Source organism: Polistes canadensis, unplaced genomic scaffold (assembly GCF_001313835.1).
Source record: "Polistes canadensis isolate GaletaPanama2010 unplaced genomic scaffold, ASM131383v1 scaffold_73, whole genome shotgun sequence".
NCBI lineage: Eukaryota > Metazoa > Arthropoda > Insecta > Hymenoptera > Vespidae > Polistes > Polistes canadensis.
The window spans coordinates 239,074-257,192 of NW_014569620.1; the positions used below are offsets into that span (position 1 = coordinate 239,074).

At 30.0% G+C, this 18,119-nt stretch overlaps 1 protein-coding gene across 2 annotated transcripts in view; it reads right to left on the minus strand.

Annotated features, from left to right (window-relative positions):
* The window catches only part of LOC106786412, a 52,463-nt gene that overhangs the window by 6,923 nt on the left and 27,421 nt on the right, over positions 1-18,119 (minus strand). Inside the window, exons 3-4 of one of the 2 annotated variants that reach the window (XM_014747780.1) lie at positions 910-1,042; positions 190-269 (exon numbers count right to left, since the gene is read on the minus strand). In XM_014747780.1, coding sequence (XP_014603266.1) covers positions 190-269; positions 910-1,042 — 213 coding nt within the window. The remainder of the gene's footprint in view (positions 1-189; positions 270-909; positions 1,043-18,119) is intronic. The other variant, XM_014747781.1, reaches the window with a different exon arrangement.

An 18,119-nucleotide genomic window follows, 5' to 3' on the forward strand; every position in this document is an offset into this window, starting at 1 on the left:
AAAAAAAAAAAAAAAAAAAAAAAAAAAAAAAAAAAAAAAAACTAAACACAAGAATATTATACATACTGCTTCGTATATTATATTATTTTATACGAATGCCGTTACATTATTACAGAAACAATCTTGTTTTACATAAATCGATAAAAAAAAACTTTGACCAGGGGAAGAAAAAATATATTATCGACTTACCTTCGCGAAATTGAATGACGTTTTCGTGCCTGGCAGTAATGATCATACAATGGTAACATTTTTCACCGCTGAAACGGAAGCTAGTTAATATAAATAATTAAATTAGCTGTCGTGTTAACATTTTCGCGACCAACCGTTCTTAGACGCCATTTTTTTTTGAGCACCGCGTATAATTTTGAGATCTATCTAATTAATTATGAATATTGCAAATTTCTACTATATAAATGTACGTAAAGAAAATGTGATAATATTTAAAATATTTCTTTATCATATTATGCTTATAATCAATAAGTTTAATTAATAAGTATCAAATGGTCAACACAAAATTTTAACACTAAACACTATTATACATTTAATAACATAAGATTCAAAATCTGTGTTTGTAATTTTGCTATATATCAATAATAAAAGAAAAAAGATCTAATTATTTTCAAAGTAAAATGCATTAAAAAAGAAAAAGAAAGAAAAAGAAAAAAAATGACACTGAATTTACTATTTTAATCCAAAATAACAAAATAAAACACACATATAATTTGATCAATCATAGTAAAAATTTAGTGTTGACATTATTAATTACAATCGCGAAAGTGTTCATTTTATCAATCGAATTCGAGTTATCGTTAAATAATAACGATAAATTGAATTTATATCGATAAATATACTCCCCATCCTCCTCAAAAAAAAAAAACAAAAAATGAAAAGATATTATTCCGTACTCACAACGTGATAAATTTGTCTTTTCTTCTTTCCACACATTTTCTTTCGCCTAACATCGTTGTATTTATGATAATGGGTACCGGTATTCCGTATTGATACCATTCTCCTGCCCAACTTGCTGGAAACTCACAAGAACCTGAAAAAGAGAGAATGGTAAAGATATATACATATATAAAGAGAGAAAATTAAACGCACATCCATTAAAATCGATTGATCATGATGATTACATTATGCATCCGTTAAAATCGATTGATCATGACGATTACTTTTCGTTAACAACCATCCCAAATATACCCCCATACACGTACATACATCGCCATATATACATATGAGTCGTTCAAAAGCCACTGCGATTAAATCCATGTTATAATATTTTCTGATTTTTGTGTAAATATTTTAATAAAAATAAATAATATTCTTTTTAATTTATTTGTAAGGATTTAACTCGTTGTTTCACTTTTTTCTGTTCTTCTTTTCTTTTTTTGTTCAGCTATTAAAAGGCAAAAGTTTTATCATATTTAAAAACAATTATATTTAGTCCCGATACATTTTTTTTTCAACGTTCTCATATGCACATTTTGTACGTATCTTGATTTGTTGCAGAACAAATCAATGTATCCAACTGATTATGAATATTGCAAATTTCTACTATAAAAATGTACGTAAAGAATGTGTTAATATTTAAAATATTTTATTTTATTAATATATTTTATATTTGAAATTTCCTTTGAAAATAGAAAAAAAAAAGACATTGTATACTTTTTCTGACCAAATTGAAGAGACCACAAATTTAGCAAAACAATTTATTCAAAAGCATGGATATTCTTAATGTTTGTTTTTAGATTTAACCAACATTGGTTATTGAACGATTCATATATACCTACCCTATTTAAGGTTTTAATGTATTATTATTGAATCGCTTTAGGAGCGCGTTTATAGTCGTTGGTATAAGAAGAGAATTGCGATAAATGAGAAGATCGATCGATATTTCATTAATCCCCCTATGGTTAATACGTCGAGCAGAAATTATTGCACGATCATTAAGTTTTCAAAAGAAGAGAAAGAGAGAAAGAGTGGGAACGCATGCGCGTAGTATTAACTGTTACTACATTCATAATTCTCCTAGTATCTACGTCGACGCGTATTACATTTAATTGCTCGAACAATCCTATGATTTAACTCTACCAGGAACAGCCAATTAACATCTCTCGGTGATGGTCCAGTAAGATAAAAGCCAGCGTGTTAGTCAAAAGGTGAAATACGCGTGTCGCTTCATTTTCACTTGTAATCATTAATTATCGATACTTAAATAAAAAAAAAAAAAAAAAAAAAAAAAAAAAGTCATTATATATATATATATAATTTACTCGACGAAGAATATTTTTCTTTTTTCTATTTTTCCTTTTTTTTTCTTTTTTTTTTTTTTTACTCCAATATTATCGGCAAACATTCTCCTCGTTTTATTTGGGTAATAATTCGTAGACATTTCTTCATTTTAATTTTTAACATTTATTTAAACAAAATCAATATAATCAAATGAATCATCATGATATTTGTTTTGGATTGTTTGAATTATCAAGAATATTTATCGAGAAGGATTACGTTAGTGTTTAATTTTCTAACATTTCTTTTATATAACACGTTAATTTGATTAACATTCAATGGAATTTATTTGAATTGGAAATAAAATTATTGGAGTATAAATAATATATAGCTATAAATAATTTATTGAATAATTAATAACAATAATCGAAGGACGTAATTGTATATTTCACATATCAGTAAAAAATTAATTATTTATTTCACTAATTGAAAAACAAAAAAAATGTTCAATCATTTCATACTTTTATACACTTTTACATCGCAATTACATTTTCCATGCGTTTCTATTTTTGTATATATAAAAAAAAAAAAAACCCACGAATAATTACTACCAGCTTGATTTAAACAAAAATTCAACTTCAAGCATAAATTAAAAGAAATACACGACACACGCATTAACGTATAATCTATTGTAAAAAAAATACAGTATAGTATTCGTCTAGAAAAAAAAAAAAAAAGGGAAGATTCCTATTGGATAATAAGTTGAGAAGTGAAGGGTAGGAACAATTGTAATGCATGTAAGATAAGTACCCTCCCTTGATATTCTCGTATGTTACACGCGATAGACAAAGAAAACTAACAATAACCGAAGGATGAGTAGTAGGAGGAGGAGGAGGAAGAAAAAGAGGAAAATACGCCATGTGGGTACCTACTTGCAAGTTGCGTTATAAAAGAAAAGGGAAAAAAAAAAAAAAAGACTGGGAAAAGAGTCGAAGAAAAAAAAAAAAAAAAAAAAAGGAACAAAAGGAAGTAGTAAAGGCGTCGTCGTAGCAATGACAGAAACTGTAAGAGAGAAAGAGAAAGAGAGATAGAAAATTTCGAGAGAAAAATCCGTAGGTAAACCGGAATACTCGACGGGGCACGAACGAGTACAATGTCCATGAAAGTATACACCACTACTGAGGAAGAAGTAATAGGAAGAAGAGGAACAAAAAAAAAGGAAGGAAGGAAGGAAAGAAAGAAAGAAAGAAARAAARAAAAAAAAAAAGAAAAAGGACACGAGAATAATGGAAGAAAAGGAAAAGGAATGGTATGAAACAAAATGGTCTGCCCGTTTTTCTCTGTTGCAAACGCCATGCAATCGGAAGTAAATATTAAAAAAGGGATGCTAAATTCTTAGATTAGTTATACTACTTTTGATTTTAACAATTGACCAAAGTATTATTCCCTTTGACGTTTCCGATCACCTGCTGATCATTGATATGACATGGGTGACCACAATTTATGAACTTTCTTTTTCCTTTTTCTTGGAATTAACTGAAGAATTATTATTTGACTATCTGTCATGTAATGTGGGTTTCAATGTGATCATTTGAAAAATTAATGATCGGTTTCTTTATTGCTTTTCTTCTTTCTAAAAACATTCCATTAAGGATACCTATTCAAAAAATTTACCGTAATATACGTGGGTTTCGGTTATTGGAAATTGATTTGTTGTTTCGTTTAAGAATTCGTCGATAAAATTTCTTCAAAAATCCTTGACACACAAAAGCGTGATCATTTTCTTTGGAATTGTAAAAGAAAACATTTTATAATTCTATAGGCAATCTAAAACGAAAAATTTATTGAGATATTGTTGATCTTTGGATGGAAGAAGGTTTTGTTATTAAATTACTATACTGTATAATATATCATATCTATAACTTTTTCTTTTTTTAAATAATCGTCCAAATGAATAATAATTAACACTAAGATCATACAAGACATTTTTTTTTTGTATATGTAACTATTTAAAAGATATAGAAAATAACAATAAATACAATGATTGTATTAAAATACAAATGTTTTCCCATTTGTAATCATAATCAACTGTTATAAATCCGAGATATCTAACATTGAATCAACGAATTCTAAATTTAAAACCCATTCATTTGATCGCGCAAAAGCATTTAACGTTAAATCGAGGAAACGAAAAATCAATCAACGTTTATCATAATTAATCAGGACGAAAATATTACGTTAATCGAGATATAGTTTATCGAATTAAAGAAGATTATTTGATTTTCAAATAAAAAAGAGATCGTTCAACGGTTATTACCTCCACCCCTTAGATTTTTTTGGCCGACTATGCGAGAACTCAGTTATTCACTCAGTCAAAAGTCTTCGGTACAGACGAAATGGGGTTAGGAGGGGGTTAGGAAGAAGGGGGTCGAGGAAAAGCGAACTAGACAGAAAGAAAGAGAAGAAGATAAAAAAAAAAAGAAAAAGAGTAAGAGTAAGAGAAAGAGACAGAGACAGAGACAGAAAATGAGAATGAGAATAGTGTGGTGCTTGCTTGCTAGTTTTCACGTAGCTTCGTCTCATCCGCGCACACGGGGTGCACTATTTTTAGCCGTGCCCGTAATTAATGCCCCGGTGTGGCACTGGCTTATTTCCTCGCTGTCATCTAATATTTTCAGAGATTAACTCTGTTTGCCGGTGCGCCGCTCGTTGGCTGAATTAACCGGCTGATTTATTTGTTTTTCATCTTGCGCTAGACTCTCCTACTCTCCTACTCTCCTATTCTCCTCCCCCCTTCTTGAATTCACCCTTCGATCCCTCCCCCAACACTCCCTCTAGTACCACTCACTCTTTCTCCCTTAGCCAATCGAACGCAAATCACGAGGATAGTTATTTTTTTCATTTTATTTTTTCATAAACGTCCAACAACGACGATCGGTTTAATCTTAATTTTGTGTTTCCTTTTTTTCCTTGTTTTTTTTTGTTAACTCGTTATCACTCGAAGCCGGCAGTAAAATCGCTAATATTAAACCGGAATAATTTATTATTGTTATTCGGTTTCAGTTCGTTCTGAAAATATAATATTTCTATTTTATTTTATATTTTATTTGATTTTTCTAACAATTTTTAGCGAAGTATAATGTTTGAATAATGAATGTAATGTTAAATAAATTGTTATGTGATTTTTTGGGACAGATCTACGAAACGTGAAAAATGTTTGATTGGTAATAAGGAAGAAAGATTAACAAATGGAAAACTTGGAGTTGTACTTCGAGTTGTTCTTGATACAAAAAAAAAAGAAAAATCAAAGATTATCTTGTTTGTTCCAATTACAGTAAAAAGCTTAGAACATATCATTGTGACACTTGCGACAGTAAACCATGGCTATATATTAACGATTGTTTCCTTTATTATCACAGCAAAAAGGTATATATATAAATAATGAATTATATTTTGTAGAAATGAAAAATGATTACACAAATGGTTTTGTATTTTAAGAAAATCGCAGCGAAAAATTATTTTCAAACTAACATCTGTATGTGTGTGTGTGGAATGAATTACATGTATAAAAAATAACAATAAAACATAAATGAATTTCTTTTTTGTACTCCTATTTTGTGTAAAAAAAACTATCTCATACAATGTATAGTATACAGCAGCATCTTTTTTTATCGCTTCGAAATTTAAGAAAGTTTGTGTTTGAAGTTGGTTAAATGTTACTCTGTAATATTTTTGAAGTGATAAGGGTTAATTTAATCGAAAGGATACACTCTTTTTTTTCTTTTCTAAGAAAAAGCAAAGCCTTGGATTTTCGTTAAATAAATAAATATTAATATAAATAATTAAACGATTGATAATAATCATCGTGTCTCGTGAATAGGATAACAAATGAAATTGTGATTTTTCATCGAATAATCGAATGATCATCACGATTACAGTTTTCTTTTTTGAAAAACGAACATAACAAATTCAACAACTATCGCAAAAATTGAAAACTAGAATGACAGAAGGATACGTCAAAGTATTTCTCCTGCTTTTCGTCTTTGCCGTTATCGTCGTGTTTCTTTTTTTATTTTCAATTTTAAAAAATCGAGTTTTTGGATAGAAATCAAGGGTATTTCACGCTTGTTTTAATATTTAGGAAGCTTTTAATCGTACTTAAACGTCAACCAAGCGTATAGGTACTTTTCTGACTCTATTCTAAATATAATATGGACGTTTCGAGTGACGTCGCGTTTAACGAAACACACCCTCCAAAATAAGCGACTAAATAATGGAACAACGTGATTGACTTCTACGCTGAAAAAGGAATTTATTTTTTAGCCATACGGAAAAATATCAAAATACAGACGACGCATTAATGCACATAGAATACATATATACGCGATCGTGCGCATTTAAGAAATTTATTCTGATTAAAAATCAAATGTTTCGAATGAAGACAAGTAACTTGAGATTCATTAAAAAATCATCGTAATTCAAAAAGTTCAATAGTTTATTTTTAAGAATAAAAGAGAAATGATTTTTATATTGGTTTCTTATTTCATAATATACAAATGTATAGATATATTTAATATTTACCTATTTGTAAACGAATTTTCCAGACAACTGGATGCATTGATCATAAAACAAATATCAAATAATAATAATAATAATAATGTATTAACGATGCAATGATATATTATTATAATGACTTTATTTAATAATTTGAAATATTAACTTTCTATTTATATTTCAAATTATTATATTATACATATCTAAATAATGTATATTCATGTTGTTAAGATTTGTGATACAATCAGATGATATTCGAATATTATAAAATACGAATGTTACCATTCATTTCTATAATAAAGGATTGTTTGATGATAAAAAAGAAACAAAAAAAAAAAAAAAAAGAAATACGACAGATCCTTTTTATCTTAAAAAGGCCGTGCACGTTCGAGATTTGTTCGCTGACAGACCCCGTACGTCGTCGTCCTATCGCGACGAAGATGAAGAGCATACACGAATAAATTCGTCGTATCTATAGTCTTACGATGAATATAAATCTCGAAGGAGGAGGAGGAGGAACCCTCCAAATACTTTTCTCTATTTCAAAGGTGACATCCAAGTACCGGTCGATTTTATGTACTGTCATTGAACGTTTTATTGCATTCACAAATATTTGATTAACAAAATTTAACGTTGTTTTCGAGTTTAATCAATAGTACAAAGTAAAACAGCCAATTTTAGTTTGCAAAAGCCAATAATTAAGAATGAATTTCTAACAATATTTAACATGAAATTAACTTAATTTGAAACAATTTAACATGAAATTAATATTCGTAAAACACGATGTTGAATTTATAGTTTACTCGATAGTAAAATTAAACATCATATTTAATCAGTAATTAAGATAGAACTTTAAACATTATTAAATGTTTAATCAGATACAAGAGAAGAATTGATACGCACATAAATCCACTAGCCAACGATAATTACAACCGATATATCCCTAGAAGGCTCAAAAGAATCCACCCACAGGAGACCTAGTAAAAAATTAAACCTAACCGAAATAAATGACAATAGCGACGCTATCTCATTGGATAAACCGTCCACGTGCTATCTTTTTTCACTTATATAACAATTTACCAAATGTCTATGGACAAATTGTAAAGATGTATGGAGTTAATAAAAAAAAAATGTTTAATAATATCAAATTAAAAATGATAACGTAATAATCGAATGAAGTATATTTGTCTGTAAATTATGCGATCCAAATATTTATGAAATTAAACGAATCATTTTGATTGTATATTAATTAGAATATACAATAACTCTTTAATATAAAATTTGGTTAATATTGATTAATAGAAAATAACAGTTGAAAATATATTTGTCAAACTTCTTATATTGATTTCTTATTGTTAGTATAATCGATATGTGATGGTATCCCAAGTTTCTTTATATTTACATAAAATCCAATCTCTCCACAAACATTGAACCATACCTAATTCAAGGGGATGTTTCTTTGGAATACCGGAAACGCGTCATCGGTATTCACAATCGGAATACCGAAGGGCACTTTCTAAAACTTTCTAAAACCATAAAAGAACGTGCTAAACCCTAAGTTTATACCTAAGGACCACACATCCTAAAATAGAACCCCAAAAAGCACCACCACTTGTATTACGAATTCCAAAATTCTTCTCATCCTTTTCACCTTTTTGTAATATTATATAATATAAGAAAACTATTACTCTTTTACACAATCGAAATAATTCTTGTATTTCTCGACTTCCTACTGCGTGTAATTCTTTAACAAAACTGAAAATTTCTTAGAAATATCCTTTTTATTATTCCGAATACTTCTAATGTTAATTTCAAACACATTCGAATTAATAATTAAACGAAAAGTATAATCTTTTGATGAATAATTTCAAATAAATAAATTGTGAATATCTCTTTGATAAATTTAACGATACAATAATATTCATGAAAATGATTATTTTCGTTTAATCAAAAATAAATGATCAATTCTCGTTCAAACATTTCTTCGACGAATATATATATTACTTTAAGTAAAAGAGAATTTCTAATGTGTTTGTACGAAAGGACGAACGTATTTAAATAAATGATATTTATTAAAGAGAAAACGAAATGAGGAAATGTAAATTGATGGTTCTCGTCCACGCGTTGTTTATTAAAACTACAACTTGATTCGGCAGGAAAGTGGTCTTCGTTGAACAACAACGAGTCGCCATTTTCAAAACTTTCGTTCGTGACGTCAACGTCGTCCTCGTCCTCGTCCTCGTCGTTTCGAGCAAATCGTTCTTTAATTATGCTAGACTTGATTTATCGAAAGCACTTTAAATTAATTTCGATACTCCTTCCTTCCTTCCTTCCTTCATACTATCCTATAGTTGGATGGGAAATTAATTTTTCTTCTTCGAAAGAAAACTCGAGGTTGTCGTAGCAGTAATTCCGACAGCATGGCGACGACTAACGTGTCGTGTCGTCTTTTAAACGTCCATGAGAAATGTAGAAAAGTTAGAACTTTCACAGACGATTGAAAAACGTTACTTTAAACGAAGAACAACGATGGTATTTCACTTTCTTCATCATCACCACCCACCCCACCCCCACTCTCGTTACGAGCAACGAGAAAGAAGAAAACAATTGTTTACTTTCAAACATTAATCTATATATATCTATAAAAACTAATTACCAACCCTGCGATCCATTTGTTATCCCTATCCCGTAATTTTCCATAAAAAGAAAAGAAAAGAAAAGAAAAGAAATGTAAAAAGAAATGTAAAAAGAACAACAAATGTTCATCCTCCGGGTCAGCTTATTTTTCTCAACGAGACTTCCTCCTCCTATTCCTTAAAACTCCTATACGAAGAAAAAGAGAAAAAGTAAAGAATAAGGGAAAAATTTCGGTTTGCCAATTGTGCCAATAAAAAAGAATTATTTTCCCCTTCTTGTGAGGGAAAGAAAACGACAGAGGTAATGGCGTAATTTAAGGCGGTGTTTGACTAAACTTCGTCCTAAAATATTCACGAGAGGATCCCGCACTTGGTGCTAAGAAAAAAAAAAAAAAAAAAGAGAGAGACGGAGACAGAGAAGGAAATCAACCGAAAGCAAAAAAAAGAAAGGAAGAAAGATATAGAGACACATATACAAAGAGAGAAAGAGAGAAAGAAGGGAAGAGAACATCGATGCGTTTACACTTCCTTCGAGTTCTTTCTATTAGGGAAACTCCCCCTAATGAAAGTGCTTCGTGCGAAGCTACGTAGAAAGAAAGAAAGAGAGAGAGACACCGGTTCAACTTATACCGAAGCTAAGGGATTTTCATTGCTAGAAAAAAAAGAAAAGAAAAGAAAAGAAAGAAAGAAGAAGAAGGTTATTTTTGCTTTAACATTGCGAAGTAAGTACACATATACAACTTGCACCTTTTTCCGCATGCGGTAGACATCGTATTGCAGAAGAAAAAAAAAACAAAAAAGAAAAAGAATGAAGGAAAGAGAAAGAGATAGGGGTAAAGGATAGGACGATGGGTATGAGTAGGGTGTATAAAGGGGTGGTATGGGGGATAGCCGATCGCTTCAGCTTGGCCGCAGGTGCCGCACGACTTTCATGCTGACAATAATGGAACGAGCGTACCCACGCAGCCGGGAACGAGCGTTTTATTGGGAGAATTAAGAGCCTTATCGTGGCTTACACTTTAATTAAGAGGCCCGGGTGATTACAAAATTGTTATTGGCGGTCGTCCTAGAATGTGTACCGCACGGTTATCAACGTGGGAGTAGAATTAAGAAGGAGGACGAATACGACGAGACAAGTAACACGTCCCTCTGAGATTTCTTCTTCTTCTTCTTGCTTTTATTATTTTTTTCTTCTTCTTCTTCTTTTACCTATTTTCCTCTCTCTCTCTTTGTGAGTAGTAGTTTTGGGTTGCGCGGCATGCGATCAATTTGTCATGGATTATCGTTCGTGGATTAGCTAAGCTCAGAATACTGCAGAGAAACGAACAAAACAGGGAGTTTTCGGAAAAACTCCCTGCCAGAAGTGTCCCTCCACTCTTCTTCCTTTTTAGATTTTAAAATAAAAGAAAAAAAATGTTTTACTTTTTCTTTCTTTTTCTTTTTCCTTTTCTAACGAGTTTCGTTTGAGTGGTAATAAGTAAATAATAAGTATGAAAACAAAAAAAAAATATTTTGTGTGCGAGAGAAGGGAATTAATTTGGAAATAATTATATATTTAAATCAATGATAAACAATTCTATTCGTTAATAGTATGAATGATATTAAAAATTTTGGATTAAACATAAAATTTGTAAAATGATTTTTCAATTAAATAAATATATAAACCTGTCCCTTCCATTTACGCGACATGGTAAAAAACAACACGTATGAGTTATAAAAATATTGAAATTAGGTTAATCAAAAAAAAAAAAAAAGAAGAAGAATAATAATAATTTCAGAAGACCAAAATAAATAATATTCTGTGTCGCGCGGAATCTGGTATAATAAATTAAATTATATTTTCTAAAAAGAGAAAAAAAAAAAATTAGATTTATCTGACCGCGTATAAAAAAGTGTATCGCGTAAATGGTGGTATGATTTACAGCGTCAAAAATGGAAAATAAATAAAACTCGCCTCTAAAAAGTATCGCATAAATGGAGTTGACGTGTGTTTACATAACGAAAATGAATATTATTTGAAATATCAATCGTGCACGCGGAAAACTTTAATCTGTGATTAAGATGAAATCTGAAAAATACCATCTGAATCTAATAGATGAAAACTAAATAATACCAATCCATATATTCATATATACGTAGTATATTTTTTTTTTGTTTTTATGGGCTTATTATTTGACAATGAATTTTTTTTCCCCCAGACATGTTACGTAACAGTTTACGTGATTAAAGTTTCATTCAATGGAATTGAATTCACGAACGAAGTATAATATAATAAAAATGTGTCATCGAGATACAAAGATTCCTTTATTTCTTCCCTGAAGCAATATCATCGTTATTATGAATCATGTCAACGAAAACCGATACACTATTCTTTGTCATTATACCGTTATCGTAAAGCAAATAGGTACTTCGATAACGGTGCGAGTCTATCGATAGAAGAAAAACTAACTTTCGTCGTCGTCGTTGTCGTCGTCGTCTCGAGTTCGCGCATTTCAACTCGACGCGTTTATTTTACACAGAGATAAAATTTACGATGGCACTATGGGGGCGTCAGCAGCAACTCTATCTTTCTCTCCTATATATATTCATTTCTTTTAGTAATAATTAATAATAATAATTAAATAATTATATATAATAAATATATAAATAATATATCAATTTTTTGGTGTTTAATACATTATTATTATATTTAATAATATATATAATATTTCTGACATACACCAAGTGGATTATATGAATTTTAGCATTCTTCATTCTATGGTCTTTCACGACAATATATATATAAATTTTCAAACATTAATACAAAACACAATTCCCTACTTCTTTTAGGACAATATCCAATTTAATGAACCATTTATCTAATTCATTTATCGAATACATAACAATATATTAAAATGTTTAAATATTATAAATATACAATACCCGCATACATATTATATTGAAATATTAATAATTATTATTATTATTGCAAAAAATCTTGTTTATCGAACAAAATACCATCGTGGTGAAATAAAACGACAGACAGAGAGAGAGAAATAAAAATAAAAAAAAGAAAAAAAAACAAAATATATAAAGTATGAACCAACGGTGAGAATTGTCGAGACGATCCTTCGAATCATGATAATGATGATTATGATGATGATCGCGAATGGTGGACCGCAAACGTCGGATAAGATAACAGAGAATCGTGAAGAGGAGAAGAGGAAGATGACGTTTGGAAATGCGATCGAGACTGCCGTGTTATGCGATTCCACGATCCGTGAACACGACAATTCATCCCTCTTTCCTTTTTATCTTTATCTTTCTCTTTCTTGCATATAGTGAGATGCCTTCTTTCTCTATTTATTTTCTTCTCTTTCTCACTTATGCAACCGATCGCGAGACTACACGACGACGACAACGACCTATCGTTTTTGGTTCTTACTCTCCCTACCCCCCACCCTACTGTACCCTACCCTACCCCATCCCTCTTTTACTCCCTGTCTCACTCCTCTCCTTGCTCTCTCTTTCTTTCTCTTTCCATTCGTGTCAGCACCTAGATGTAAATCGAACCCTCGTATATCAGATGCGAAATGCTGACACCGCTCGTGTGCTACCAAAGAAGAGGGGAAAAGAGTAAGGGCGAGAGAAAGACCGGATAAGAACCGTTCGAGTGTGTTGACCTATGGGAGCCGACAATTTTTTCGTCGTCGACATGATCCTTGAATCTCTCTCTTTCTTTCTTTCTTTCTTTTTTTTCTTTCTACCCTACCCCTTTTATTGTAATCTTTTTCTTTTTTTGGCTTTTTTTTTTTTTCTTAAATCGTATACACCATACTTTTATCGTTTTCTTTGATAAAAGCTATACTCTCTGTCTTTCTTTCTTGTACCAAAGATTTTCTTTTTACCTTATTTCTTTTTTCGTTCTCTTCTCTCGACTTCATTTTATTCATTCGCGTATGTATTAAATGATATTATATATCGTGCAGTGTGTTAAAGTTTATTGCAATGGTAATCGTGATATATATATACTTTGTTTGTTTTTTAATTAATGATTTAAACACGAATGGGTAAGATTAAATTTAAGAGAAAATAAAAGCTAGTTTAATTTATATAACACGAAAGTGTGATAAGAAATGTTATTATTTATATATTATGAGACTCGTTTTTTGGACAAAAATATTTTTGAGAAAAATTTATGAATGATTTAGAAGAATTATGATTTAAAAGAATTATAATTATTATATTAAAAATAAAAAAGAAATTTAATATTTAAATGCGATATTTTCTTATTTTATTCAGAAAAAAAAAAGTTATATGCATACATATATGTATTTATATATAAATAAAAACATTTTTTAACTTATTATTATATTAAAAAGAATTAAAAATAATATATCAAAAGGAAGAATTAGTTAAATTTGATGAAAATATTATCAAAAAGGAAAACAAAAAGATGAAATAAAAATATAACATATAAATATAAAATTTCTTCAAAAGAAGTATTATCTACGTATGCATGTATATACATACATATATATATGCGTGCATAAATGTATGTAAATTTATGTATATATATACGTATACACAAAGACATTTTTGAACAAATAATTTTCCTCTTAAAAGCTTTGATCATTTTTCGAGATCGAAAACGTCTTTGGAAGATTACTCGCTTAGAGAATGCAAAAGCGGAACGGAACGGAACGCGAAGTAACGGATAGCTTGGGCAAAATCACAAAGACAAAGAGGAAAAGAGAAGGTTGGAGCTATAGGAAAATAAGCAACCATCCAAACACACCCAACCAACCAACCAACCAACCAACCAAGCAAGAAAGAAACGAAGGAAGGAAAGATGGTAAAAACGATGTAAGGCAAGAAAACGTCAACGAGACTTAGACCATGGATTGGCCGTACGTTGAAATTAATTCCAAGATACTTCAAGATGCGAAGGTGGGATTGGATAACTACTGAAATAAGAAATATAAAACGAAATAATAACACAGCGAGGACAAGGTATAGAAAACTCTGAAATATAACGCAGATATAAATATTATCTTACGAGTAGATAACGTACTATAATACAAATATGAACGAGTTAGGATCGTTATATTATACTCGTGTACCTAGAGACAACATAAAGTTAATTTAGTTGTCAAGTTTAAGGCTCACAATACCGGAGCAACTTGAACGTGAGCTTACGCAAAACTATATGCTTCTTCTAAAGGATTGACACCTGACCCCATTAACTGACTGCACTTTAATACCACACATGCCACGTTTCTCTCTCTCTCTCTTGTATTCTTTCTTAATTCTCTTTTTTTGCTTCTTCCTACTTCTACATCTCTTCCAACTGCTGCTGCTGCTGCTGCTGCTGTTGCTGTTGCAGCTGCAGAACCAGCAGCAGAACATACCATACAGCAAAAGTAACGAGGGGTTCTCGTTCAAGAAGGAATCCGGTCGTAGCCGCTCTTCTCGTGAAAATGTAAGTACGAGTATGAGTATGAACATGAACACGCGTATGTTTTTACAACGTCTTATCGTAATGTAGAAAGGTAAGGTAAAATTTAATGATAACGTGAACTCGTTCTTCGGTATGTAATATAAATTAAAATGTCTTTAATAAAACGATCGGAAAGGATTCCCCTTTATCTGCTTCGTTGTAATTCGAAATGCATAAAGAAGATAAGGAAATAAAGTAAATGATGTTAAGGCTTATTTTATAGGATTCTTCAATTTTTCTTTCAAATATATATAAATGAACAAATTCGCAGATGTTTTATATTCTAATTATTGAAATTAACTTTTTCTCAAGAATTATTGTTGTAATTTTTTTTAAGAGATTCTAAATCATTAAATAATGGACTTTGTTGGAAAAAAAAGAAAAAAAAAAAACTAAAAACTCTCATCGAATACAAACTTCAAATAATTATTCAACCAATCGTTACTTTCACGAGAGTTCTTTTCGTTACATAAAAAGTCGATCGATCGATGCTCGAACGATCTGAATAGCAATTAATTATGAAATTTCAATGATGATTTATGTACCTACTTTTGCAAACGTGGCAATTAAAAAAGAAATAAATACTTGTAGAGAATCGATTCGAAACGATAGTCGCGATAGTTTTGTTTGAAACGTAATAAAAAAATATTAGAAAGAAAAAAAACAAATAAGGGAATAAACTCGACACAATACCTATATAATATCTATATAAATGTATTATTAATTTAAAGTATTATAATTCAATTAAACCATGAAAATCCTATGTCTTACACGAAATTACTAAACGTTTTTCAAGGCAAGCATATGAAAAGAATTTTATTATACATTTAAACTAATTGTTTTAGTAAATAACTAAGAAAAATATGAATTCACGAGAAGCGAGTAATAAAGTATGAGATTTAAATTTGATACGTTTTTAAATTCTGCTTTTTTTTTGTTTGTTTACAATTCTCGTAGTTATCCGTTATAATTCGTATAGTTTGCCGAATTATTATTTCATGGTTTAATTTATTATTTCATGTATTAACAGATGTAACGTTTTAATGATAACATATACACATACATAATTAAAATATTTAAATTCCTTTCTCTAAATTCAATATAAACATTTTAATGATCGTACTATACATATGCATGTGCTTATTTCATTGATAAAATTCATGAACATACAAATAAGTACATACCTGAAATATTAAAATTTCATTTCTCTACGGGATTATTTCGAAAACCAATTCTCCAATGAAAAAATACACTTTAATGATACAGAAAACATCTCGACTGATTAAATGTTTTTATTAAAAATATAATACAAACGGTGTAATAACTTTTCTAGAAAAAATGTTGTTATTACTGATAATTCGAAGAAATGAATTACAAATAAAGATCAAATGTTTAAAAAAACACAATAACTCTGGAACGATGATCAAAGCAACAGCTCTCGCTGATTATCGAGCAATTAAGTAAAGAATTTTATACAAGTAATTACATACATCAGATATTTTAATTAACAATACCATATATATATATATATACATATCAATTATTTTGCTACGTTTGCTTTTGGTATATAAATAAGAAAATATATATATATAGTATTATATATAAATGGAATATTTAAAATACTATTCGATATAATATATCGAGATGCCGAGATTTTAGAAAAGCTACTTTCTCACGATCGACGAACTCGAAAACGGGCACTTGACGGCCGTGTAAAACACGCACCATGTGAGCGGTTTTAACATTTGCGAGAGAGGTAAAATGCGAAATATATGAGAGGAGGAGTGTGGCGAAGCGAAGTGAAGCGTATCGAAGAGGGGAAAGTTCGAGTGCACGAGTGAATACATAGGTACACGTATACATATCTATACATATATATAACCTACCGTACGAATAGGTAGTACGCTTTTCGCGATTTTAATGTAACGCGCATGTACCGAAATAAGTAACGTCGGGAGACTCGTATAAACGTGTGGCATAGATCTCAGATTCTGTACCATTATTTTGACCTGTACCTATATAACCTGTACATATATATATATACTTTATAAGTCCTATGTTTTGTATATATGTGACCGAGTTTTAAGCATTATCAACATATATACATAACAGGAGCAGACATAGAAATATAACTCGACGAGTACTCGTGCCGAGAAACGTATGATTGAATGAACTATAAATTATAATTGATTTCGTACTAGAACTGTTACCCCCCATGGGATACGAGCGAGTTCGTAATAATGTTCCTAAGTTCTCGTTCTCTTTTACCATACACATATGTATTATATTATATCTATGTATATGTCCTATAAATATAGATAAATATTACGTAGAAAGGAGTAAAAATATTCTAGAAGTAAAACCATTATAGATACTTTTTAACTACTTTAAAAACATCATTTTCGTTCGGTGAATCATAAATTCAATTTTATATGTATGTATATATGTAGGTATGTTGTATAGGAAAACACGAAAGGTGCAAAAGTGCGATATGGTCACTCCTATCACGAGAGTATACTCAAATATGTATTTCTTTTGATAACAAAAAGAAAAAACATAAGTCATATGTACTTAATGATCGAAATGACTCACCGAGAAGAGTCTCCAACTCAAGTATGCTCTTTAAAAATAAACATAAAGATAAGGGTGCTTGATAAAATCGAAAAAAAAGTCAATTGAAAGATTCTATACGCAGTAACTGGGTACATGAAATTCGGATTCTTTTGTTATCATTTGTAATTCGCTTGGACAATTCTGGATAACCAAAGTTAGGATACGTACAAAGCAAAAAAAATCGATATCGCAAATTATATTAAATAATACACATGCAATAACAAATGATATAAATGTAAAAAAATTCATGATCGAGGCAGAGGCAGAACTACGATTGTTCGACCAAACCCCCGTGAAATATAATTTTTGGCTTTCAGGAAAGAAAAAAAAACAACTGATATTATATTATATATATAAAGAATATTAATATTGATATTTTATGTTATAAAATGTATAAAAGTTATTTTGTCGAAATTAAAAATTTGCAATATCTCTAATTGTATTTATTTCGTTCATTTCATCACTAGCAGCAATTTTATCTTCCACATTGCTAAGAGAGATTTTTTTTAAATGCTTTTGAGAGAGATCTAATTTAAGTTAGAGATAATGTTAATAAAATTAAAAAATAACTAATGTAAAAAGTTTGAGCCTCTTTCCGACGTCGTTCC